At 46.8% G+C, this 27906-nt stretch overlaps 1 protein-coding gene across 2 annotated transcripts in view; it reads right to left on the bottom strand.

The window, feature by feature from the left end:
- Positions 1-12191: 12191 nt before the first annotated feature.
- ITPR2 (inositol 1,4,5-trisphosphate receptor type 2) overlaps positions 12192-27906 on the bottom strand; it is a gene marked incomplete at its 5' end in the record, with an annotated part of 265207 nt that continues 249492 nt past the window's right edge. For both annotated transcript variants that reach the window (XM_082485241.1, XM_082485240.1), the window contains 2 exons: positions 12192-13590; positions 14847-15008. In XM_082485241.1, coding sequence (XP_082341367.1) covers positions 13504-13590; positions 14847-15008 — 249 coding nt within the window. In that variant the 3' untranslated portion in view covers positions 12192-13503. The remainder of the gene's footprint in view (positions 13591-14846; positions 15009-27906) is intronic.

Here is a 27906-nt window from a genome sequence, read left to right on the forward strand (position 1 = left end):
GGCCCACGGTGGCCAGAGCACCTGGACAGCACCTGGAAAGGTGATGTCCAAGAGCATGCGCTCCTCCACCTATCTTGGCTCTGTTCAACCATGGGATAATACAGTCACAGGTGTTTTTCCAACCAGTGTCCCTTGTCTTGACATTCCCATATGATACAAACCTGCTGAAAGCATTTGATACTTTACATAACCTGAGCATCACTATTTTTCATGGCTGTGGGTATGAGGCAATGGATGGGAAACTCTGCATGAGCCACCGCCAATGGAGGCTTAAAGAAAGAAGCATCTGTGGGAGCATTTTGGAAGCCAGGTATTTCATTGAAGTGCTGGGCCTGACGGGAAGGATATAACCAGAGCCATAAAAGAGATCCCAATGTCTAGTCCCTTCATTTCAAACTGCAAAGTCAGTAAGACTATTTATTTCGATAAATAGTAAAGGAAGTATCTTCAATCAAGTGACAGCTCGTTCCCATACTGTAATTAAATTTGAAGCTCAATTACTATTGTATGTCAATGGCATAGACGGGACTATTAGAGGAAAATCCCCAGGGATGCCAAGACTGGTACAGGGAGGTGGAAGGGAGACTTTAGTGTGGGCTTTTGTGGCTGTGCTATAAAGCTGTGGGCTGTGCTGGTCCTGCTGGTCCCAGGCTGCACCCCTCGAGGCACTCATCGAGCATCAGCCGGGCAATTGCCCAAAAAAATCATGTCTCCTCCCTGCAACGGGGGGTGGGAAGCTGTGTGCAAGCGGGCGTTAGCCCTGAGAAAATCAGTGCGAGCTGGACACCAGCTTCTAGGGCTGGAGCAGGCGCTGCTCCCCGCGACATCTCTGGGTTGTGCCCTTACCTGGCCGCCCTTTGCTGTGCCGAAGCGCGGCTGGGTGCTGCCAGGCAGCTCTAGCCGTGGGTGGAAAATCCAGCATGAACGTGCACTTGCATGCTATTAGCTTATTAGCCTGCCGGGTTGCCGAGCACCTCTTCTCCCCCTGGGAGGACGGTTTCTCCAGCTGCGGCAGAAGCGCACAGCCGCGCCGGGCTGTGCTGGAGGGGCGGAGGGAGGCATATCTCCGGCATCGGCACCAGCAGGGCTGAGGGCCTCCCGGGATGAAGGGCCACCCCTCCCCATCGCTCCCTGAGGACAGGGTCGGACACGTCTGCTGGTGTCCAGCTTGCAGCTGTTTTCCCTCGGCTCATCTCTAGTTACTGCCCGAGAGCTGCGCTTCATCCTCGCGGCTTCCAAGTCCTTCAGCTGCTTCTCCTGTTTGTACTGAAGGAAGAGAAAAGGGACCAAAGCCTAAACTGTGCGTTCCCACTCCAGGGGACAAACAAGGAGAGTATCGTCACGTTTATTTGGCTCGTCTTTCATGAAATAATTAAAAAAATATCTTAAGTTTTGGAGAACGTGGGGGGTAATCCTGAACACGGGGGCTCAGGCAGCACACTGCTGGGAGGGTGCAGCGACCGTAACCGGCTTGAAGCCTCAGCGCAGCGTAAGCTCAGGGCACTTTTGACCATGGTGCACTTTCGTGTTGGAAAGTGGGGGGTGCATTTTTTTTTTCCCCATTCGAATTTGTTCCTGAAGTTCAAAAGAAAACGGCGCCTCTAAGCTGCCAATTGATAAGTCTAAGATCATGAATATATTTTTCACCAAAAAATGGTAGAGAAGAAACCCATCACACACACAAAAATCCCTGTTATAATGCAATCCAGAAATCGCATGATAATTTTCTTTCTTAAAAAAATGAAAGGTACCTTTCCTTTACCCCTCCTTGCCAAGTTATATTCTGCTGTGGAGGATTTTCTTGCCCTTGTCTTTCCTTTCTAGCTGCCTGTTCATGTTCCAGGTGTCACAGCTTTACACTTATATTTCTTTCCAGCCCTGCATGAAGCAATGCCAGGACTGCACAAAGACAAACTATATAGTTATGTACATTTCTGCACCTTTTTTAATTTTTTCAATTTTTTGTATCAGACATTAATATCTGGAGCAGTTATTGAACAACTTGACTTCCTGAGAATCACTGAAACAGAAGAGTAAGGCTATGTGTAAATAATAATGACGAAGTATTTGATAATTAAAGTATTTTCTGAACTATGAAGGAATGAAATATTTTTTTCGGGGCTCCTGTATTTAAGAGTTTGGAGGAGCTGGATCTTCCAAAACATTCAAAAGTCAAAAGACAGTCTAGTACTCCGAATGCTTCTGAACAGCTTTTCATAAGCCCTTTACACTCCTGCTTTGAGTTTCCAGCATGGGACAAAGTGGAAAGCCTGATGCTGAGGCTTTCAGTGGGACTCATGGATTTGACCGGCTGCCCGTGACCAGCCAAAGTGACCACAAGCTTTACCACACCACCGCTGGTGCTTGGTGGCCAGCAGCAGGGCATGCTCCCTGCCCTGCTTTCTCTTCATGCGTATTGGTAGGCACGCGATGATGTCCTCCTGGTGCTGGATGCACATCCTATGGACGTGGGCTTACGCTCCAAAAGTCTTTTGTTCTCCAAGCAGAGCAGCAGCAGCAGCGACTGCTGCAGCTTCTTCTTACTGCGCTCTCAATGGGCTTTGGTCTCAGTGCTGGGGATCACCTCCAGGCACGAGAAACCAGCCCAGGCCCCATTGTCTCCTCCGCACTTCATCTGCCGCCAAGGAAAGTGCCAATTAGTGCCAGCTGTGCTGGACTCCTTGTTGCAGGGCCGAGAGGGGGCCTGGATCTGGCCCCCCTCTCTCGTTTTCTCTCTGCAGCATCTTACCCCCTGATCCTGCCCCTTGATGTCCAGGGATTTCTTTAAAAAAAATAAAATAAAAAAATCCTTATTCAGACAGCTTGACATTCAGTGTCCTGTTTTATTTCACGTTTGAAATATAATAGGTTATTATTAAAATAAAGCAATATGGTAATAACTTCCCATACTATGAGGATGCTGAGGAGCCAGAGCAGCCTGGCTTGGGGAAATTGCAGCCCTCTTGCCCCTCTGCACTTACTGGTCCCATGGCTGTTTTCCGAGTCCAGCACAACTGGCTGGAGAAAATCAAGAGGCATCTCCTACAAGTAAATACTTTTGGGTTTCAGACGGTTGCCAGAGTCAGGGTGCCACCAGAGTAAGCTGTCCGAGATGTCACCAAACAGCAGTGGCACATTTCTCAGCACAAATTAGCTTGTTTAGCCGTGATTCCCAAACGATGGGCAGCTTTGCTGGGGTTTAAGCCATCCCACAGGAGTGAGCTGGTTAATACATGCCCATCCTTTCACTACTGGCATGCCGGTAAGGGCTGTGCAGGTGTGTTTGAGCCTGATGTGGGATATCTGTCCTCTTGTGAGATGTTACTCTCAGCCTCAAGGTGCACGGGGCTGTACTTCAGCACAAGGGCACCGTGCCACCCTCGGAGCCATCCTGCCCCACTGGGGCTGCCAGCAGGTAAGCAGAACTCGCGCCATGCCTTTATGACGTGGGATGGTCTGAGCTGAGGCAGTACAAACTAGTCCTATTCCTAACAAGAGCCGACTTACCTTCAGGGTCACAGAGCAGGATGGAGTCAGGCAGAAAAACTGGAGGTGGAAAGATTTTGCCAGGGAGCTGTGAGCAAAGCAAATGATTTTTTTTTTATTTTATTTTTTTTTTCTGAAGCTGTTGCTTCATCAAACAAATCGCTTTCCCCAACCTGTCAGTAATTCCCAGGTGCCAGTTAGCTCTTGTAGATTCACAAATGGCACGTGGAAAACACCTTAGCCAGTCATTTAGCCATAGCGTATTTGCAATTTGTAGCTTACTTCCTTAGAGCCCTGCTAAGTCATTAAGCAGCCTTGTGGTTTGAGCAATGGTTTAGGAGCCAAGAAAATCTGGGATGAGTCATTTGCTCACGCACTGGTGACCTGAGCAAATCAGTTGACCTCCTCGTGCCAGGGGCTGTGAGACCTGCCACGAGGGGCCGGCTCCCCTGCAGAAGTCAGGGGCTTGCCTGGCTCTGGCCAAAAGCAAGCCCCTGGCTCTGGCGGCAATGTGCAATGCACGGCCTGGGTGTCCCGGAACCAGGACCCTGCAGAGCTGCAGCCGTTCAGGCTCCCGTGGCCGGGATGCCAGCCTCAAGCCCTTTGAAAGCCGGGGAAAGACTTGCAGAGATTTCAGTGCGCTTCAGATCAGGACTCGCTCGCTTCCCTCCAGCATCTGTCTGGCTTTTGAATAGCTTGTATAATAAGTTATAAATGACAATTAAAACATAAAATGAAGAGGGGACCAGATGGCTCCAGGCAACATTTAAAAATACCAAGACTATTTCTAAATGCAGATCACCAGATCCAAAACAGCCCTGGGCAGACTTAGCTGAAGGTTGTTTGCTGGCCTGGCTGAAAGGACATGTGTGGTCTCAATCAGTTCTCAGAAGACGCTGTTAAAGTGACATTTGCTGGCAAAGGCCGGAGGGAGGCCCAGGACTCGGGCAGTCCTGAGGACACAGACCTTCGCTCCTCTGTTTTAAGGGGGTTGCTGAAGGCTGTTGGGTGAGCAGTGACAAAGGCAAGTTGGATTGATGTCCCTGTTTCACCCTGAAGAAGGTGAAGTGCTATGCTGGAGGTCGGATCAGGGGAGAGGAGCTGTGCAGTGTCTTGACTTCCCAACCCTCTTCTCCTAAGGATGTGGCTGCTCACCCCGTGGGTGTTATTGCTGTGGATACCTACCACCAGCAGTGACAGCACTTTGTTCCCTTCCCTGCCGCCTTAGCTGACATAACCTCTGCCTCCAAAACTTTGGCCAGATGGGAAAAATTACAGGGACCCCATAAGATAATTTGTCACTTGACTGTGGAAACCGTGCCTGGGAACCTCTGGCTGAGGGAAGGCCATTGGAAAGGGAGCTCTCACCAATAAAACTAGGCAAAATGAACAGCATTTCCAGAAAAAGAGAGGTCATCTGGCACCACGATACCTGCCTAGATTCAGTGTCAGTGCAGCTGAGCCACGTTCAGCCCATGAGACAACTTTGTGCATGTCCTCCTCGCCTTGGAGGCGATGGGCCTGGTGGGGAGGTTGGCATGGGTCTGCCTCCACAGGCTTGGCGGCCAAATGCCCCAGCCACCATGCAAGGACGGGTGCTTAGAGATGCGACCTGCTATTACGACATCTGTGCTGCAGAACAAGCTTCACATCCAGAATTTGCATTAGAGTGGATTCCCCTCTCCTGGAGAGATGAAAACCAGTATGGCCCATGGGGAAGCAGGTTCGTTTGACCTGGATGTAGGAGTTGGGCTGAAGTTTGAGCCAGAGGAGAACCAGCTAGCAGATACACCCCCTGTCTTACACACATGAAGACTTCCAAGCTAGGTTATCTACCTTTACCGGCTCTATGCCACAGCTTACAGAGAAGCAGATGGACAAAACTCTACGGCCTGCACTATACAAGATGTTCGAGTCAATGATTACAATGGCCACTGTGATCTTTCTAATTAATAGTTCTATTTTGCCATGTTAAAAATAAGCTTGATTATCATTTGCTTTTGCTTTTCTTTTTCCTCTCTTGTACACGCTTCCACCTCCCACTTTCAGCTGAGCCCGGAAGCAGAAGTATCACGTTACTATGAGAGAAGCTAGTTTTGTGGTATTTTCATCCCATCCAGAGCCAGGAAACACGGGCAATTTTGCAAGACAGCTTGTACTCAGTAAATTTCCAGCTCAGTTTATATTTCTGTATTTATTTAGATTTGTGCTAGCCATGTAAAAGAGCACTCATCCCAAGTGAGGTGCTGCGGACAGACTTTCAAAAAAACAGATTCCATAGACCGAGGACCCTGAGCAACAGGATTTTCACTGGACTGGTAGCATCTGTCTAAGTCCTCTCTTCTGAAAACGCACCCATGACTGACAAAGACATGGACAGTCAACTTCTGATAACACTAACTCTTTACCCCAAAGTAAACTTTTAGTAAATCCCACCAGCAAAATCACCATTTCTGGCAACATTTTCCTGTGCCCTTGAGACCCTCCCTTGAACTTTCCTTCCTTCCTTTCCTTTTTCTGCTTGACAAATTGTATCTGTAACACATCGCATTTACAACTCTCACAGTTTTTGGCTAGGTGCGTGATAACCCCGCTAGCATCTCCCCACCTCCCAGCTGAGCAACCGGGGACCTGGGCAGATGTTTACGCTTGCATGGGAAGAAAATGACAGCTCCAGGGACCAAATTCTCCTCTCTTGACTCCTCTTCTCCTTCAGCAGCAAAGTCCTGCCACAGGCAGAAAAATCTGCATTTCCCATGGGATGGCAGCGCTCACAACACCAGCTGTTCTGCTTGTTTAGGTCTGCAGCCAACCCGTCCTTATTTCTACATGCCAGTGTTCCCAAATACCCTCAGATTGAGTTGCGCGTACGCAAACCACACGCGCTCATACCTAACACATACAACCTCAACTCTTAAAACAGAGGGATGAAGGGTTGGGAGGGTTTTTTGGAAGCACCAAGAATTCTGCTGTTTTTATCAAATTAGGGTGAAAACTTTCATGCCAGATAAAGCCACCGCTACAGCTCCCTGGTGGGCTACAAATGGGCCTGAACCAACCTCAAAGCCAGCAAAAGTTGACTTGAAAAAAACCAAAACAAACTCTGGGCCAGCTGCTGTCGTTCAACACCAGCTCAAGGCTGAAAATGGGGTTTTTTGAACCCTGTATCAAAGTTGCCCTGTGCTCTCCTGAACACGGCCGTGGGTCTCCACAACAGTGCCCGAGTTAACACAGTTCCTAGGTGTTTCCTGCCCTAATGCTGGTGGGCCGGGGAAGAAAGAGCAAGCGAATATACCCTTATATCTTCGGTAAGGGAGCAAATGCTCTAGGAGAGGATTGTGAAATTCAGGTTGACGTACCACAGTTGAAGGCCATCACACAAAGTGATGACAACGTGCAAGAGTCCATGGTTCACGTGGCAACTCGGTGCTATTGGGAACAAAGCCTACAGAGCATGTTGCAGGCTTTGGTGGGGCCAGACGGGAATATTTCACAAAGGGATTTGGAACCTTTGGGCCATAACCAGATCTCCACACTGCTCTTGCCATCTGGATGAAACCGCAGGGTTTTGAACGGGGAGGTGACAGGGCCCACGTAAAGCGATGCCTTGGTTGACCCCACAGCCTCGCACATGGGCGTGAGTGTTACCTCGGCGAAGGCCACATGGCTGTTCCCCGCCGCTGGCCGCAGCAGCTGACCTGCTCCCCACTTCCCAAGGCAATGGCACGGCTGCGACCGTGCCCTCCTCCACCGCAAGCCACCGCTGGGCCGGGGCTGGGGCCGGGGCTCAGCCTGGCTCAGGCAATGGATCTCAGCTGGCTCCTACCACTGGGGCATGGTTTTCTTCCAGCGGATTAGGTTAAAATTTGGAAGAGAAGCCGTTCATCTCTTTATATCAACTTCGCCATCTCCGCAGTTTGTTTAACAGGCTATAGATGGCTTCAAACTCCAGCCAAGGGGCCGAAGATTGTGCAATAATTTACCACAAGAAGGGTTGTTAAAAAACCCTCCTGCTCATAGCAAGTCAGCTACTGAATGTGTCAGTTGACAATATGATCTACGACATTTAAACAGAGTTCTAAAAGTTGTAAGGACAAGACACTGCCAGTTCGACCGTGCTCCTACAGATTGAGCTTATTGGTTTGGTTTCTCAGGTAACGTCCCGTGGTTCTGGATGTGCCCAGGTCTCACCTCACCTGAGCAGCAGCGGACGAAGGCAGAGACACAGTGAGAGGTGGGGGTCACGGAGTAAGAAACCTACTATAAAAAAAAAAAACAACAAACAAAAAAAGGGTAAGTGTTGGCTGTTTGCAGCAAGAGAAACACGTTGAAATAGCAATGTTACAAAGGCTATTTGTCTTATGCCTTGCAGCTTCCTGCTTTGGACTAAAAAAGTACAGCATATAAATAGAGCGGGCAAGTGTGAACCGATGATAGCAATACACTACCCCACATTTAAAATCCCTGGAGCTCGAGCTTCTTTTGAGTCGTTTGGGATGATTTTGCGCAAATACGGAACGCTCAGTTACGGGTGCCTGCAAACAGGAGTCACGCTGCCGGTCACTCCTTCGGGCATCCCGGGACAGCAGAGAGGTTAGCTGCATTGAATCTCAGTTTTCTCCACTTAAAAATAAACTTGGCAGCCCTCCCCAGAAAACAAGCGCACTCTTCCCAAAGAAAACATCCTCGCCTGCAGATGCTTTTGTCACAGCAGCAGCGACGGTGGAACCGGAGGAGATGAATTTGCTCGTCGGCCACACTGGCAGGAGCCCGCTGACGTCTGTGTGGCTGATGCCGAGGGAGACATTTGCTCCCTGAAATGCCTTTTGAATTAAAATGTACCTTTGGGGAAAACATTTTAGAAAAGAGAAGCCTCAGCATTAGGTTTTCAGTTCTGCATGCGAAACTGCTCCCATTGGGGCTTAGGAGCTCAGTTCTGGTTTGGGGGCTTTTCTTAAAAAATATGACAGTAAACTTAGGTTGAAAGTTTACTGTACGAAAATCCATTTTCTCTTAGGACGTACTTTTTGCAGAATGATCTAAGAAACCTAGTAGCAAACAAGCCCCTTTCTATTTAACTTCAAAGTCATACCACAGAATAGAAAAGAAAGTTAATTCTACCCCAAAACTCAGAAGGTTGGTATAACAAGTGCACAGAAACTACTGCATGCTCTATTTAATAGGCTTTTTCTTATTAATTAATTAGCAGCCTTTTTCTCACTATGAAGATGCCTCATTCTTTTCCTCATAAATATTGACTTTCTGTAATAAACACAGCTGGAAAAAAAAAAGCAAGCACTTGTATGTCATAATTCTCCTGTCACAGGTTTGTAGGGCGCTTCCTTTTTTCACAAGACCACAGATTTCCTCAGCCCGAGTTGTCTCAGTTGAGAGAGACAGTGGTTGTTGGCTGTTTGTCTTCCTCAATCCTTTCACCTAGAAGAGAGGGGAAAACCCCTGGTCTCTCTCTCAACGTGCTACTTGAAGGAGCTACATGAAAAAAAAAAAAGGCACCAAAAAACTCACACACACAAAAGCCCCCACCCTAATAAGAGAAGTCGCATCAAGCCTTTAACCTCTGCATTTGTAGTGTTTGAGGGCTGGAGTTCCAAAATTAAAGTCTTGGGCTGGCACCGGGAATGTGTGATGGGCAGCGAGAGGTTCCTAAGCAGCACCAGCAGTTCTGTCTTGAAAGGCCATCCCAGGGTGGAGACGCACATCCCCTACAGGGCACGCACACCAGTGTGCGTATCACATGCTCGCTGCTGCTCACCAGCACGGCTGCCAGCCCTGCTGGGACTGCCCTGCTGCTCCCATGAGGGACACGAGGATGGGATGTCACCTCGCTCCCTCTGACTGCAATACGTGATGCTCAGGATGCTCAAAGCCTCGCAGCGAGTCGTCGATTCCTCACGTCAGAACCCAGGAGGCAGCAAGAGCTTCCCCTGGCACCGAGCTAATGTGCCTCATGCACCAGCAGAAAACCCTGAGGCTGTTCGGTTTGGGCCCGTTCCTCTCCGTCGGTGACACTAATATTCATCATGACGCCTGTGTCCGCCCACCTTCAGCAAGGGCTGCCCCTGGCCTGCCAGGTACGGAATAAACAAAAAGCGCTTGAGCAAATTATACACCTAACCGCCACCCATCCTTCAAGAAAGGTGTCAATCCGAGGCATTCTCCTGAATGGAACAATTTGTGCCCGACATAAAATAAATCCTCGCTTTCATTGCTGGATTCAGCCTCCGTCCATTCAGGACTGTACTGATGCCATCAGCTTTGTCGCTTGGAAGAAACGGCCGCGTACCCGCAGCCTGGTCTCCCGTGCAAGACATCCCACCTGGGTTTCCCAGCAGTCTTCAGTTCAGCAGCACATTTCCCTGCACCTCTAGCACCAAGAATAAGTGAGACAGACGTATATAAAATGACACACTTTATTAAAAGTTACATTCAGCAGCAATGGACATGTTTACTTAAGTAGATTTTAACTGCCAAGGAGCTTATAATTATAAATCCTTCTAAGGCATTAAAAGCTCTTCGATGTTTTAACTTCTTTGCAATCATTTCATATAAATAGGTAAGGTAAATGACGCTTGCCTAAGAAGAGGATACCCCAGCTGCATGAAACAAAGATACACATATAAATATATGTATAAAACAATGATTTTTTTTTTTGTTATAAACTCATTGATGGGGATATTTCACAATCTTTAAGGCCTGGGCTCTGGCCCTGCAACTATTATTCACGTAAGAAGTCTCCCGTTTAAGTTACCACGTGCAAGTGTACAGATTGCACACACAGCTGAGAGCTGCAGGGCAGGGCCTAAGCTTTGGCAGAATCAGCAAAAATGTCAAAATATTCAGTGAAATATATTTACAATCTGTGCAAGTAGCATCACCTACTGTTATTGATTATGGAGGTCCCTCTCGGAAGCTATCAACAGCAGAAAGGCACCACGGCAAAAGCTGGTCGGCATCTGTTAGCCCTTAGTTTTTGACGTTGTAGCTCTCCCTTCTGAAGAGCGGTATTTGGGCTCTCGGGCCTTGGGGACGTCATTTGGGGTGCGAGACAGAGAGAGAACCAGCAGCATGCAACTTGCAGGGCTGAGCTCAGGGCACAAACACGTCGAGTCTCAAGTTTTTCCAGCTCCAACAGCAGAAACCTCCCTTGATGTGCAGTGGTTCATTTGCTTTTTCCGTGTGCAAACAAGAAAAACGCCAACCACTTCCAGTATTAGCCAACCACCCGCTCCCCAATAAATAGCGATCGTTTAATTTACCTTTGTTCCATTAAACTGTGCTTTATGCCTCTAATAAGAGTATGTGTGAGGAAGAGGAAATTTGGTTGAAAAAGAACCCGTGACTAGATCTGATGAACTGCACAAACTAATCTGAATTAATACAGCTGCAGGGTGTGATTCTCTACCAACTTACCGCTGACTTTACATCTGGTGCAACTTCTTTGGCTTCGTGATGTACCGGAGGTCTAGTCAAGAAAGGCAAACCTGGCTTTATGGTACACTGGTGGCCGGTTACTGCATGGCGTGCGGCTGATGCAAACTCCCAGAACCAATTCACTGCATGTTTCTCAGCGCTGAATGCCAACTGGTAGGTGAAGCCCCATCCTCACTGGCGGGCGAGGCTGACGGAAAGGGTTTTCACTACCACAGCGATGCTGGAGCAGTAGCATCAAGACCTCATACACTTGGAGCGTGTAGGGAAGGCACGCTCCAAGCGTTAGTCCTAAAATATCGCAGTCCTTCATTGAAGACAACGGCTTTTCCATACTCTGCTTTGACCTAGCAGCTTTCCTACCATCAGCTCCCCACGTCTCAGCCGCATCTGCTCTGATCTCCAAAGACCAGACTCCGGCCCTCGCAGTGGAAAAGGTGACTCCAGCCTCGGAAACAAAAACGCAGCACTGACCGGCTCAGCTCCCGCTGCCTCCACGCGCTCCCTCTTGCCTGGGACACAAGGCTGCGAGCCCGACACCAGCAGAGGAGTTGTAGACAGTTTAGTCTCCCTCCACTCACTTTCACTGGCCTCGCACCATTCCCGAAAACCGCCACTTGCTCTCCACCTTAGCACATGGAGGCAGAGAGCTGGCTGGATGTGGGAGAATTTCTCGCAGGAAAAATTGACCCTAAACCTGGAAACAGCCATCACCTCTCACAACCAAGAAGCTGTATGGACTAAAGCACAGTCAACAGAAAGAGATTTTCTTTCAGTGAAATACACAAATCCCTGCTTTCCGTGCAGTATTTTTGAAGGATGCAATTGAAGCCAATGGGAAATGTTTTAATGGTAGAAGAATCAGACCCTAAAGTATGTTATTTTTATCTCAGCCACCTCACTGGCACAAAAAAGAGATGGCTTCCAAGAACAGGTTTGAGTTTGGGATGAAAAGAGGGAAATTCCCCTTCCTTCCCTTTACTCTAGGTCTGTTGGTTTGAATTGTGCCTTAAATAGGACAACAGAACTTCTTCAGGGAGAAACCAGAAATAGTGGAGCCAATAATATTTTCACCTTTGATCAAAATGGCTTTTATAACAAAATGGAAATGTTACAGGGGGAAAATCATTGCAAAAATATTTTGGTTTAAGAAGTGACTCCACATAATGGAGGTGCATTTTCAAATGCACTGAGGACAATTAAGTACCCAAAACCCACTGAACATGAAAGTGAACTGGGACCACAACTCCCATTGGTGCCCCCAAAATCTTCTCCTAAAAGAGAGAAGAGCCCTCTTGGGCTCTGTGGAAACCCTGTAACTTTTCTTTTAAAGCCATCCCAAGAAATACAGAATACAGCAGAAACCTGCACAGCTGACTCGGCTGCCGCCTTTCGTAGAGTCCAGAGCTGGAAGGAGCTCCTCCGGCATTGCCCCCCTGTCCCTCACTGCCCAGGCCTGTGGGGAGAGGCCACTCCTGCAAGCCCCTGGAAGAGGAAGGGTGGGAAAAGGCAGGCTTTAGCTCAGAAGAAAGCTGGGAAAATATGGTGCTTATTTACTCAAGTCAACTCTCGCTGAAGATGAGTTTACGGAAGGTAATGACACCATTAACAGCTCCACAGAGAAAGAAATTTCTATGCGTTTTAAAAAAAATAAAATCCCATACATGCTTCAAAGTACAGGTATATATTTTTTTTTTCATGAGTCCTCCATTGGAAATTGAATTTAAAACACAGTTTAACTCCTCGGTATGTGAAATCTCACAGCCACATTAATCGAGAACATCTGAAGCCAGGAGAAAGAAATCACTTCCAGTTATGTTGTCAGTGTTATGTGCATAACATTCCCACAGCTGTAGATCCATTGTGCTCCATGTTATAAATAAGAAATCGCATGGTGACAGCTAAAATTCAAAAGCGTTAATGTTTCTCTTTGCAACTCTTTTTCTATTTTTTCTTTTTTTTATTTTCCAGTCTTTTGAGGTTTCTCCCCTTTCCCTCCTAGTAGAAGTTACTTGAAGCAACATTATTGCTTACCCAACTGACATATTTACGGTAATTAAAAAATAGTAAACGCCAAGCAAATATGACTAATGTTGCTATTTGGCAAATAAGCCAGAAACGACTTCTATCGATTTCGAACCAGGCTGTCGTATTTGCGTTAATAAACATTCCTCTTTCTTCTGCTCATCTTGGTTATCCCAGCGCTTCAGGGAGAAGTCTCAAGGCTGAGACATCTAAGGATGCGGCCAAACGCTGCCCCGATCTCCGTCGCACACGGCAGCTACTGCCGAAGCCATGGAGTCGCAGAGCGCAAACGCAGCCGAGTCGGTCCCGTCAACGAATACAAACGAGCTCCCTTGTCTCTCTCGCATTCTAGGTTGTGGTCCTTTTCAACCATGAAAAACAGCTACAAATTGTTCCCAGAGCTAAACCACTTAACATCTTGGCACTTGGTTGTTTTTAACTTTGTAACAATAGGCACTGTTCACTCCTCTCAATCTCAGCTTTTTATTCTATAATAAAGCAGGAATACTGATGAAAGGCTAGTCACGGCTTCTCCCCGTGGTATCAGGGTGGTGGCATGTGATGATTCACATGGGGTGTGTTTGATCCAAGAAAGCCCAGCCTCTGCTTATTCTTCCTTTGTTCTGTCATCTAAGGTGGAAAGGCAGAGAGAGAGAAGTTGAGAATTTTTTTCTTTTTTAATCTTTTTTTTTTTTTTTTTACTATTATTTAGCAGTCAGAGCAAGATACATATAAGCAAAACAACAGGGAGTGGGATTCTTTTCTTCAGCATTGAAAATTACAAGTAAGAGATGCCTTTGAAGGGGGGGATCTGTTTCCTGCAAAGTATGGGCATTTTATTCTCATTTGTACATTATTACTATCCAGCGGCAGGTCTTACAATGTATCATTTGCGCTGCTATCGCGTTGTGTAGCCCTGCAGAGGGTCAGCATTTGCACTTGGTGCTGTACAATCACAGAATTAAAAGACCGTCCCGGCCCCAGAGGCTTTAAATTTAAGCCAGGAGAGAACAGATTGAGCCAGAGGGTGATGAAAAGAATCCACCAGGACGGTATGGGTAAGCACAATAAGCAACAGTCTCAGCACATCCAGCCTAAACCTTTGTCGAGTTTTTAACGGGGAAAAAAGAGTTTTAAGGAGGGTTTTGAAGGGGGATAATTAGATAACTCTGTTGATGCCACTGAAATGCTTCCCATAAAGAAAACACAAAGATGCTTTTCTGAAACCTAGTGAGCAACCCCGAGGTGACCAGCACCTTTAGCAAAAAAAAGGAGCTGGTCTCTTGATCCTGAAGCGAGAGACAACATGTAAGGTGGTTTTGAGAGGAGCAGGGCTTTAAGGGAGGCCAGCAGCTTGTGCTCCCTCCATACGGGAGAGAAGGGAGAGCCGCAGGAGGAGCACAAAGACAAGGGTGACACAAGCAAAGCAACAGGCTCAGCAAACTGTTTTCACAACAGCACTGCTGATATTCTTAGCGGGGGAAAAAATCCAAGTGTCGGATTCAGAAAGCTTTTCTACTGATTCCCATCAGTACGCAGCTTTCTGACGCTACGCCTTTTTTATTGCTGGGTTATGCATTACCCGCGTATGCAAAGCCCATCATCGCTTCTGCAGTTTTCCCTCTGTCCTCGCACACTCACTGGGAGGATTTCATAACTAATTCCCCCTCGGCTTTTCTCCTTACCTGTTCTCTGCTGTTGCTAATCGAGTACAATTTCATTCCAAACCCGTATCACTGTATCTACTCAGAAAGCTTACTGGAGGGAAAGAGAAAACCTTTCTAAGACAAAAGTCTCTTTTGTAACACTGTCCTGACCGTGACCTGATGAAAGCCAGCGCGTTCACCCACACGCGCTCACGTTGCTACCCACTGCAGGGCACTTACCTGTTCCTTGAGCTCAGCAAGCTGACTGGAAAGCTGTTTTACGAGGCTCATGGTTGACTCCAGCCTCTCTTGCAGGTTCCTGATTTCATTTTGCTCACTGTCGCCTTCATTGCTAACCAGGGACATGGCTCTCATCCGAGGGAACCAGTCCAAATTCTTCTCCTACATGGGTATTAGAAACATTAGTAATGTTAATAGGAGTTTATGCAGTGCTACTAAACTGAGACTAGAGAATGAGAACTCTGAAGGACTTCTACTCAGTGGACTACACACAGCAACTGAGCCTAAGAACGAGTAAATTCAGAAAGTATTTTACACAAGCATTTTTATTCTTGGTTCTCCTTAGCTACAAGGCAGGCACCAACTGGAAAATCTTGGTTTCCCCACAGCTGCACCTGTACTGCAGCGTGGGCAGCGTTGGCACATTCAAAATCATTCTGCATGCCATGGCTCCGGCATGCAGAAACGGCCGCTGGGTCAGCTCTGGGGAGAATTCTCTGGTACACTAGCACCAGGAAAGCCCGAGTGCTCCCCGTGCTTTGCTCTTAAGTGTATGCAGGGACACATTTCCCCACTGTCTCTTCAGCTTGGCTGGCCTCCATCTATTTCAGCTGTCCTTGCAGCAATGTCATCGAGCCAGCATCAGGAAAACAAGACAAGCCAGAGTCCTCTCCAGGCCTGGAGCGTGCCTACCGCAAGAGCAGAGGGCCTTTGGATTCAGCTGCCCACAACAGAAAATTTGGGGTCTTGGGAACGGTTTAGGCTTCATTGTGCTGTTCAGATTGTGTACCTTAGGTAAACGCAAAGCACAACCCCATGGCCAAGGGCTAACCTGCTAAGGATCAAGCGCTACATGGAATAGCACTGAATTGGGTGGACTCGGGCTATGAATGTAGTCATAATAAAAATACCGTAAATAGATGATATGAGTCAGGAAGGTACTGTGTGTCAGCAGGAGCCTGATTTTTCTCCACGGCTCAGGGGCACAGATATTTGTGTGCAAAGCTGAAGGGTGCGAGCCCAGGAGGAGCGGCAACCATGGGGCAAGCAACCCGCTTTGCCTGAAGGCACGAGACAAAGGAAACAGGTCCCGTAGCTGACGATGCGTTGCATCAACGCACCTCTGCCTTCCACCTTGGGGAGGATGTGGTTAGATCATATGCACGGTGTTTTGCAACGGGCCCCTATGGACACGTGCACTTGATATCTTTAGAAGAGAAACAGAATGAGCTGAAGTGTGTTTCTTCCAGTCTCCTGCGCTGTGAATGGCCCCGCAGAAATAGCACTATATTGAAAAGGGGGAAAGAAAAAGGGGAAAGAAAAGGGGGAAAGAAAAGGGGGAACTTTTTTCCAGAAGGCCACCTACAAGGCTCCTGGCAGGCAAGAGCGCTGCTACTTATGTTGTCCAGGCTCGGTATTTGGTAAAGTTTTAAGTAAGTGCATTGGACTTACTGTAGTCTCAGACTTTGCCTCACCACAAAAATAGAAAAGCCAGCGATGATTCTGCAGTATTTACAGCTGGGCAGCCTGGGGCAGCCGTATTTGAGCAGGGTCCACACGGGCTGGCCTGGCAGAGCCGTGAGCCCGGGGATGTGCCAAGTGAACACAGCTTTATCGTGCTTCCAGAGAGAGTTGCTTTCAGCTATGTAGTGCTCTGCCCCGATGACCAAACCCTCTCCTCCTACAACGATACGGTTTAGAAACAACCAAGCTAACCCTCGGTAAGCATGGAAGCACTTACGGTATTCATGTTTTTCCACTATTTGTGTTAGCCCAGTCACCTCTGTCACCACGGATAAGACTAAATGCAAAGCTATAAGAATTCTGGCTTGGGTTTTTTTTTCTTTTTAACTCAAAACTTCTAATGAGTTTTTGTCTGGCTGTGCAACCTCTGGTCCTGTCGCTAAACCGACAAGATGTTCAGGGAATAAGACTGTGCCCCTCCGTTGCATTTTGCAGCCAGGGCTCAGTCAGCCGTGTGCCCTGGTGGAATGAGGCCTTTTTCCTCGCTGCCCACTTTTTAAGCCTCGTGATCTCATTATGACAATTTACTGTGGTTACGCATGATGCCATTTTCAATGGGTCATAACTCATTCAAATCAAAACCTGTTTTCACCAGCTCCGCTGGTGAGCTCGAAAGGAGCGCACGTGACCCTCCCTGCTGGATATCCCCAGCGGACACACGGAGCGGTAGACTCCTATTTCTGCTGCACGCGTTTCTGCTTACAAGACCAGCATTCATTTTCCACGAGTATGCTCTGATATTCATTTTAAATTTATTTTGGCTGGGATCTAGCAGAGCATTCATCACGTGCCTAGCGTTAAGCACAGGTGTACTCATTTATACTAAGCTTAGTTTGTGCACAGTGCCTTTCTGGATCAATGCCTTTTTTTTTTTTTTTGCAAAACGTTTGCCAGCAAATTTGTCTGCTACTACAGGCACAGAAAGTTAATTCAAAGGAGCTACAGCGAACAGAGCTGCACTTGTATCTGAGTGTTTCCTGGAAAGCTCTGGTATCTGCACTCATTACAGCTTGTCTTGCTTGAAGCACCTGAAGATACCAAACGCAAGGCCACATGGCCATAGGAGCCAGCTGAGGGGCCAGGAGCCCTTTCTGGCAAGGCTCACCATAACGCCCAAGTTTCTAAAGCCAAGCTGCACAGGCAGAGAATTTGAGACTCCATCATTGCAGTTCTCCTGTTTGCCGAGAACTGCTGCCAGGATTGTGAAATGCACTTTGCTAGTTTTGTTTTCCATCTGCCACTCCCTCGCTCCTCCAGGACACAAGGCAGAGACCGCTGACTGCCTTGGAAAGATTTTTGTGGACTGACCCTCCACAGCACTGCAGCGTCCAGAGGACCACCACACAAATCCACGTGGATGCCAGGCATCCCAGCTCAGTGGGCTCGCATCTCCTGAGGCTCCCAGTGTCACCCGCTTCCCTCCTCCTCAGCACAACATTATACTTCCTGGGAAGAGGGAAGACCAGGAGCTGGTGAAGACAGGGACAGAACACACAGCACCTCACCTGCTGCCACACGATGCTGTCGTGCTGATGGTAGCTCTTCAGCTAGAACCACTCTGAACCACACACCAGCTCATCTCAGCCACCACGAGCCCCAGAGTCACAGAAGCTCAATGACAGACTCCACTCATTCGCGTGTGCCTAGCTTTGCCTTCCCAGCAATGCTGTGATATCTCTCCCAAGAAAGAAACCCAGTTTTGGTTTAGTTACAGACCAAGAAGATCTGGGCATTTTTTTTTTGCCAAAATGTTGTGGAGATCAAGCGAGGATTTGATCCAAGTTCAAAGAGAAGCTGATGGGTTTACACGGTTTTGAGAGCTCATGAAAAGATGCTACTGACTTCTATAGCTTTTCCTGGCAGCAGAAAGGCACCAGGTCAAACAGCTGACCACAGGTCTCTCACTTGCTAGTCTCAAGTGCTGCGCTGGGTGCAGGCAGGACTTTGCTTCTTGGTTCTCAGCTGCATATACATCTCGTGAAATCCAGTCCAGCTGTGTATCTTTGTCATGCAAAGTATCAGAAAGACCCAAAATTCCGTAGGTCAGCAGGAAAAGCATTCTAGCCTGCCAACCTGTCTTGAACTTAAAATACTTACCTAGCTGTCATTGACACTTCCACTATAGTGCATGCAGTCATATATTCTCTTGCTGAACCACAAGCTTTTCCCAGCCAATTATCTTACTTTTTTCATTGCATTATGAACTGCAGAATTTTATTAAGGGGCAGCATGAAAATTAGCTCTGGCACACAGCCCTGTTTGCTGAGTCTATACCACAAACAAACAGCAATTGCTGCTAGGGACAAAAAACTTTTGATCACAAACCTACCAGGATCCAGAAGGCAAATAGGACAAGGCTCCTCTGCTGAAAATTTTAGTGATCTGTAAGTGGTCATGGGGGGACGGGCACTCTGTGACTGCTCAGCTCTGGGAAAGCTATTTTTACTTCAAGGTAATTGCTTGTCAATTAACTGGAGGTAGTTAACATGTTTGTACAACCCCAAACATTTGTTCTGGGACTTAAATGTTTATGGGCTCGGTCCAGGGTTCACCTTGACCAACAAACACACGTTAAAGCTGTAACATGCCTCCTCTACGCTGCAGGTGCGCTCCTGCTTCACCTTATTTGACTGGTGTGGGGATGGGACTTTGCAGGGTATTATCTGTCCCATCTTAGAAATCCAACCATTCTTAGAAATCCAACCATTTTGCCCAGGATAGCGTTCACTCAGACATTCTGAACCCTGTCGGGAACCAAGTGGTGATTTGGACGAGGGAGGTAGGTTGCTGGCAGGGAGCGGGGCAAACCTCTGCAATCCACTGTCACAGGACTCAATCAACAGCCCACGGGTTAGCGCGAGACATAACTCCAGCATAAATGAGCTCATGGAGGGTGAGGTATGTGGATGGGACGCTTTAAGATGAAGTAGCTGCCTGGACACAGAATTAATTGTTGAAATGTACCGAAATCTTCTTTTTAAACAACCAGGGCTGAACGCAGTATATTGTTACTGTTATTTCATTCTTGCACAGGATAGCAGCTATTTGCAGCCCAAACCGCAGCAGCCCACCTACGGATCACAGCATCTTCCCGCTCCACACTCCCTCTCACAAGCATAACGTGTATCTTGCAGAATTCGTATTTAAGTATACATCTGTGTCCAGGGCAGAGAGTCAGCCAGACAGGAAGGCTGCAGGGACAGAAAGGAGCCGCAGCCTCCTCTCTGTCAGTTCAGCTGGGGAAAAAAAGGAGGAAAAAAAAAAAAAAAAAAAAAAAAAAGAGGGGAAAAAAAAGGCAGGTGGGGCTAGCCAAAAGGCTGCCGGCCAAAGAGACTGCACACGAGCAGAGCAGACATTTCATGCGGCGATCCAGCATGCTCGCTCCCTCCGTCCTCCCCCCCTCGGCTGGCAGGGCTCCAGCAGGAATCACAGCTTACTCGGGGCGAACACCTCTCTCTGCAAGGTACTCTGGGGACACGTAGCTGCGAGGTGCCGATGGTGAGGGCACATGCCTGAGAAATCACAGGGCTTAGAGGATTTGCTACTCGTGTTTTCTGAGAAACCTCAAACCCTTCCTTCTTGGAGAGGCATGTTCAAAGCAAAAGTCTGCATTTGCCTCCTGGAGCTTTCTATGCAACTTTCTCCTTCCCTTCTGTGCGCTTTCCAGGGGGAGGGCAGAGCTACGGGCTAAGTCCTCCCTTCACTAAAACATTGCCTTTTCTCTGACTTTGCTAGCTCCGGTTGAGCATGGATGGAGAAAAGACTGAAGAAATTTGTTTAGAGTTTCTATACTTTGTACAAAGTCTCTCTCGAGCCATCCCTGTCCTGTTGGCACAGCCAACTGGCTTCAATCGAGCTCTCACGCTGAGCTGAATCCCTGCCTCCGGAGTAATTGGCAGAGGGACGTTTCTTTAGGAGGTGCTGGTTTCACAGGCTAGCCGCAAGATGGATCAGCTGCAACCAGCAGGAAAGACTGGGCTGAGCCTTTAAAAAATAGATTACTAGATAACAATGAGAGAAAATAGGTCAAAGACTAGGACAAGGGGGATGAAGTAGAGGAGTGAAGGCAGCCTAATGCGTGCTCTCTGCTGGTGCCACCGCCATGGGCTCAGAGTGCCACGCCACCGTCAGCTGTACCAGACTTTCATTTCTCCAGCAGACTCTAATGCAGTGACTTTTAGCCCTTTCTACCCCGTGACCCCTTGTTGCAACATGAAAACAAGCTGTTTCAGGACTTCCCTCCTATCTGTTCAAAAAGAAACGCGGCGATGACTGCTTATGACTCCTCCTGGGTTGTAACCTCCACAGCTGCGTGTGCCAGCGCAGGAGATGGGGCTCTGCATCCCCCAGCACACTGTTCCCCCGTCTGGCACAGACCATTCACTCCTTGGTGACTCAGTGAGGCGAGTAAGACGACCGTCAGGAGGGTTATTCGTTACCTAATAACGAGGCTGGGAAACCAAGTATGCTTAAAGCCCTCTAAGCTCCTCAGCTAGACAGTCACTGAAGGGTGCAGAAGAGGAGCACGGACGTTGCCATGAAGGTTTGCTGCCTCGGTGTGTGTGCTGGGTGGTTGGTGGTATCCCACCCTGCAACACACATACATAGAATCACAGTATGGTTAGAGTTGGAAAGGACCTTAAAGAATATCTAGTTCCAACCCCCCTGCCATGGGCAGGGACACCTTCCACTAGACCAGGTTGGCTCAAAGCCCCATCCAACCCGGCTTTGAACGCTTCCAGAGATGGGGAATCGGCAACTTCCCTAGGCATTTGTTGGCATGCAATGAACAGCAACCACCACGGCAGCCTGGCAAAAGCCTCCTACAGCTTTAGAGAGACTGTAGCCTCTCAAGTGCCCATCAGGGTGGTAAAACCCTGCTGCACTAGTGTTGAGAGGAGTCACCCTGTGGCTTCCAGGCCTGAGGAGTGGCAGTCCAGGGACGCACTGCACGGCTTCACCCTCTGCGACTCAGTTGTACCCTAGGACCCGTGCCTCGGCATGGAGGCAAACAAACCGTTGGCATTACTGCTCTTCAGCAGGCAGCTCATGTCCTTCCAGGCACAAGAACGAACAGGCCATTCACTCCCCTTTTTTGAGCCAGCACCTTGAATAAATACTTTAGCGCCGGGTACAAAGAGATCTATTTACTGAGAAATTATTCTGTATGTCTGAAACGTAAATAAGTCCATCCATTCCCTTCCCAGATCTGTTGCCCGCATAAGCAGAGAGTGATCAGTCCAAACGACCTTTTGAAAGCTATTAATCTTCTGCCTAGGGACAGAGTCTGGTCCTAAAAGTCTGTAGTTAGGTAGCTCCTATAGCCACCTTAAAAGGGGATTTTCAAGATTTAAACTGTCTTGTGCTTTAGATGACATAGGGCAATAACCACTTTGTGATTTAATCACAGACAATAATAATTTGGTTCAGTGCATGATTCAGCTAATCCACAATTTGATAAACGTTCATCCTAAACTACAAACCCAAATAGCTTTCTGCAAATCCTGTTTGACACTTTAATGTTAAGACTGTATTTGATAAGCAATCTGTGCTGTACAAGAATATAGGGAGGGAAATTAGGAATTGTTATGCGTCTATATGCACCCACAACAGTAATTCAAGGAAAATAAAAATAAACTGTGGCAATTACAGATAAATCTTTATGCAACAAGAAAACTCATAGGTCTGGCTGGGTGTATAGTGGATTGATACATGCTACAGCTTCCAGAGCTCATGGAAAAATATAGAAATTTTTTCCCCCTGAAAGAAGGTTGGAACCATAACAAAGACCCACCGTCGGCTTTAGCAGTGTTATTGATGCATGTACTTTCATTTTAACTTGGTTGAATGTTTTTGAGGGCTGCCACAGAATCTATCACGGTAATACTGAATAATTGTGAGTTCTTCAAGACTGATATCCAGGCCAGTCAGTTATAAATGTCTCAGTGTTTCAGTATCAGCATTCCCACTTGTGATATCCCTGCAAAAATTATGGTGAGGAATGATAATAAACCTCAAATTGCAAAGATGTTTCTCAGATGCTGTATGTGGCAGTTTCAATACTCAGCTTGAAAGTCTGTAAAGAACCCTGCTTTTCCAAGAAAAAAACACCTCAAAATTTCTGCTTATCAAACACACCTAAAGGACTTGGCGTTTACCTCCAAGCAATGGAAATGATCATGAAAATAATCTTTTACGGCTAAGACCGTAAGCTTGAATGTGATCTCGCACTATTGTCATGGGCAAAACCATATGCAAATGCTACAAGCACATGAGTCAGCAGCGTGCCCTTACAGAGAAAAAGGCCAACCATGACCATCAGCAAGAGCGCAGCCAGCACATTGAGGGAAGCGATTCTGCTTCAGCCCGGAGCAACTTTACCCCACAAGGTGGAAAGCAGAAATCGAACTAAGCAGCTTTGTCACCACTGCGCTGAGACTGCAGCTTCCAACCACCCCTCCAGCTGGCAACCCAGGGGACCCACAGGTGTGAAAGGACCGCAGCCGACCAGGGACTCGCGAGAGTTGCATGGCACAACTTTCGTGTGCTTGGAGGGCCTAAGATTGTATCCCACACCCCAGCACTAACTCTCCTTGAAGCCACGTTTGCTTCTCGTGTCTTCCCTTCCCTGCAGCACACGTTCATTTCTCAACTGTTGATTTCTTCTGCTGTTTCAATCGCTCTCTGCCACCTTATCTCTGTCATAACCCCGAGAACTGATATTCTCCTCTGCAAATCTTCAAGAATCCCAACACCACCATCTGAAGCTAGGATTTGGTGCTTAATATTTGTGCCCTTAAAATAGATATAGTTACAGATTTGTGCAAAACACAAGTTTATTTTTCCACATTCCTGTGTTTTCATGTTGTTAGTGGTTACGGGACATGCTTTAGGAAAAACACTTTGGATTATTCATTTAAAATAATTAAATTATTTCTGATATAATCCCTGGATCTTGTGCCTAACGAAACAACATCTGGTACAGAGATTAGAAAATAAATGTTCTTGGCTTATTTTTTTTTCTTTTGTTAAACAGATGTTGTTGATACAAAACGCAGAACTGTAAATCATAGTCTGCATGTGGACACAGACTGTCACTACTGAGCAGAAATTTACTGTGGCTAGATAGAGATTTGAAACAGCAATGAATCACTGGCTTACTAACTTTATTCACGTGGGTATGGTTTCAATATTCTGACATTAAGTGCACATGTCCTTAAAAAAAGAACCTTTTAATGGCAGCATGGGAGGCTCTGGTTTAGTTCCAGCTGTCTCGGTGGGGGAAGCACAGCGTAATGCAATGGCAGCCTCTGCGCAGAGGCACCTGGTTGTTCTCCGTCTCCTCCGCAGCTCATTGCAGTGCTGCTATTGAATCCCGCAGGCTCGGCTCCCTCAGTGACGAGTGGCATCTCTTAGTGCCACACTGGGTAGGGCAGCCCTGTCACAAAAGAGAGGCTCATGCAGCGCCTCCCCCCCTGCCAAAATGCCCACACCTCCAACTTCTTTCTCCCTCTCCTTCCTTTGCTGCCCCTGACATCATTTCAGCAAATTCACTATTCGTTTGCTAGACTGGCTCATGCCTAGCTGAATCATAACGATATTTCTGCTTCCCGTTGACTGCGTTTAAAGTGAACAGAATTACGATGCTTCTCCAGCCCCTCGCCATTCCTATCTAACTGCTTGCACTAGCACGCTGAAGCCCCCCTTCCCCTGTTCTTCTTTTCATATTGATTTTCTTTTGCAAAACATTCTAGCAGGCACACTCCAGATACTGAACTCCAGACAAAAGCCAACGGCACTAATCCCACTGCAATGTAAACATACCCTACAGTATCATGCCACTGTTGGGGACAGAGGTGTTGTCTGCTTCTTAGAGACATACTTACCATTCAGCTGGTAAGGAGATCACAATTTTTGACCCATTTTTGTCAATGTAAGTGCTGGTTTGATCCAGTGGATCAGAATCTAACTCCATGGCTAAACTCCAAACCACGACCTCTACCTCCTATCTTTTATGGCACAGGATTCAGGCACATAGTTGTCAATTTTTATTTTTTTTTTTCCACATTTAGCTTTAATTCTCTGGTCCTGTCACCTTGTATTTTGCAAGTACTGTCCATTTCCTAGCATTAGCTTCAATTTGGTGTAACTGAATCTTTGGGAAATACAAAGACTCAGCTGGAGACTCGTTTTTCAGAGGCTCAGGACTTGACCTTGTTCTCAGCTTTACACAGGCAGAGCTTCGCTGATTGCAGCACGATTGTTCTGGTTTAGGATACTGCCAGAGTCAAGGCATTTTGAATCCTGATCTGAATGTTCCTGCTTTGGGCCCATTTTGACTCTGATGTATTTTGCACATGGTGCGGTACGAAAGGACGATTTAAAGAACATTTTCTTTTAAAATTAATAAGAATTATTACCTGTCACCGATGGGCTATACAGAACTGTTTTTTTAAGCAACGATGCGATCACGCATATACCATACACGTGCATAAATGCACTTACTCGAGTATCAGTCAGACGAGAGGAAAAAGATGTAGGTTTCTCTTTGAAGCGTCTCTTGAGAAAACACCACCAAGCAATGGCCACCTTTCACTCTTATGGCCCTGAACACTACCAACATGCTCTCAAATCACTTCCTCTGTTCAAATGCTTGCCCACGGGTTTTGTACGTTCCTCTGCACAGTGAGCACAACCCCTCACCTGCGCAGACACGATGACCAAGGAGAGGCCCCTTGGCAGCTCTGGCTGCGTCTGGATGAGAGGCAGATCCCACAAGGTGCCACCTGCCTACTGGGAAGCACAGAGGACTTTTATTCCCGTTGGGAAATAGGCGGAAACCGGCAAAACCATGCCCTCAAGGTGAAACGTCTATTCGTTCAGGTTCATGTCTACTGTGTGCTGTTTTCAGAGGCTGCAAGCATAGATCAATAAAAGAAAAAACCACCGTGGTACTTTGTGAACCTTTATCTGCCTGTGCTACATTTTGATTTAGTAGTCTTGCTTGCATTGCAAGGAAAATATTGAAATGGATACTCTGTACAGATCTGCTTTCTCTTTTTCTTTGTTTTTCTTCAGCCCAGCATTTAAATATGGTTCACTCTGTTCAATTAAAGTGCATGTTCTCTTGAGAACAAGCAGATGATCGGTTTCACAAACCCGGAGTTAGAATTTTCCTTCAGCAGCACCCAGCAAAATGAAAAACAGAGACAAAACATTTTAATCACATGTGTATAAAATACACAGAGTTCATTAAATATGATTTAAAGTTGCCTGTTTGTTTTGGAGACTCTTTAAAGCTCCTACTACCCCAAACTCACAGAATTGTAACGTGATTCCTGATCTATTGAATTTTGTAGGATGGCTGTAGTGGGTTCCATTATATATAAATTGGATGCAGCCAATTTACAATCTCCGATATATACTTTTATCTCAAAATGCCCTGTGAGGCAATTGTGTAAAGTACTTTATCAGGGATTGTTGTTGGTAATATTGCAAGATTTCATGATGTAAAAAATACATCAATGTCATTTAAATTGAACAAAATGGTTCCCATTTTTTTTTCCTGTAGAGCATTTTTAACCATCTTCTCAACAAATTTGTTCAATAAATACTGTATGAAACAAACATTTTGCACTTTGTCCCACAGATACAATTTGCTAACCTGATTGATTTCTTTCTCTACAACTAATCTGATTTCTTTAGGCCATATATCTTCTCTTTTATTAAAGATGATGCAATCTTAGCTTTTTATCATACACACATCCACCACACTAAAAAGAGAGAAGATTTTGTGAACTAGCCTTGCAACCGAATAGAAAAACCTGACACAAATCTCATAAAGCTGATCCCAAAAGATAAACGGCACAATGAGACCAAAGTTATACAAATTCAGAAACTTATCTGTGTAGAGTAATATGGGTCGGTGGATTTTTCTTCCCATGACAGATATAGAAAACAAGTAACTTCATCCTATCTGTAACACCTTGTAAAACAATCTCACACTGGTGCTACACCCAACTCCCCCAAATCTTGCTATCTCTGAGCTATAAGAACTCAGAACCAGAACTACAACTTTTGTAGCCTTACCCTGTTTTACATCTTGAAGAATCTCACCGCTATGTTTTGTGTCCAACCAAAGTTACGCTTATTTATTTTTAAATGGTGCTCCTGGTAAGGAACAACCTCAGACTCCTCTCCCTGTTCTTTTACCAATTGCCCTTACGTCTTTGGGCTAACCCATAGTCCTTCCTTTCCTCAGCATCTGCAGTTATCTGCCTGGGCTGTGGACAATTTTGGAGTCTCTTTCCCATTCTTCAAGAAGCCAGAAGCTTAGTACGACTGTAATACAAAGAACAATAATTGTTTTCAAATGTTGCAATAATATTCTCAAACAGCATTGAAGTGTTCTGTGTTTGTTGCTTCTCCCATAGTGCAAAATCAAATGAATTCAGTTTACACGCTTTGGGATCTGCTCATCACATTGTTCCTCTGGGGCTGAACTTCTTATCGCTGTCTGTGACCCCAGCCAAGGTCCAGTTTTCATTAGGCAAAGCCATACACAGCCAGTCCCAGGAGAATTGAGGCTCTGTTACTGCCAGCATTTTAAGCGCAACAGTAGGTGCCTATCCAGTGCCTTGGAGAGCCTTTCCATCATTTGAAATCACAGAATAAAGGTCTGCCCACCCACAGATCCATCTCAGGCCACATGCTTCTTTAACAAAGGGATAAAAGATGGCTTTTGCAAGCTGCCTGGAAAGTTAACAGCTCTAGTCTCTGGCAGGTCAAGGCGGGAGTGGATTCCAGCAGGGAACCGCAGCCCGTGTCCTGCCAGCAGCACTGCTCGGCTTGAGGGCGCTCCAGCTGGAACACCTCCACTCCGTGTTCGTGGGGATGTGCAAGTTTCAAGGAACACAGCCTCATGCCCAGACCCCTCCTTGAGTTTTTAAGGCCAGCAGCAAACAAACAAACAGGAACCCAACTCGGCTCATTTATTTTAATTTGCAAATTGAATGAATTGAAGTTGGAAGGAGGACAAGGAGGCTGTGACTACACTGTATTATTAAGGCAGAACCCATCTTTACAGCAAAATCAGTCTTCGAAGCCTAAATACTGCTCAACAGACAGGTGGCCAAATCTTTCAAACACAGAGGAAATCAAGCTAAGCTTACAGCTGAGCCACAATACCACAGGGTCCAAAAAGACTAGCGCTGGGTAGTATCAAACCACTGATTCCAGACCTCAGGGGGGAAACCCCCCAAATCTCTATTAATAAACTTTTGGGGAGTTTTAGGCTCCACTCTCTAACTTGCAATTACATTATAGCTTTGTATTCAGAAATTATTTCAAAGGAAAGATGAAAAAAGACAGGGTTGTGTTGGTACTGGGACCTGTCCCTTTAGGAGTTAACAAGAACATGAGGGGCTGAGCATGGAGGCAGCAGGGACAAGGGCACCACACAACGGCATGGCCATTACCTCAGTGAGTCAGCTATGGGGATGAAGGTTATCACCATACCCTCACTACACACAGCAAA

Source organism: Vanellus vanellus, assembly GCF_965231255.1.
Source record: "Vanellus vanellus genome assembly, chromosome: 1".
Lineage (NCBI taxonomy): Eukaryota > Metazoa > Chordata > Aves > Charadriiformes > Charadriidae > Vanellus > Vanellus vanellus.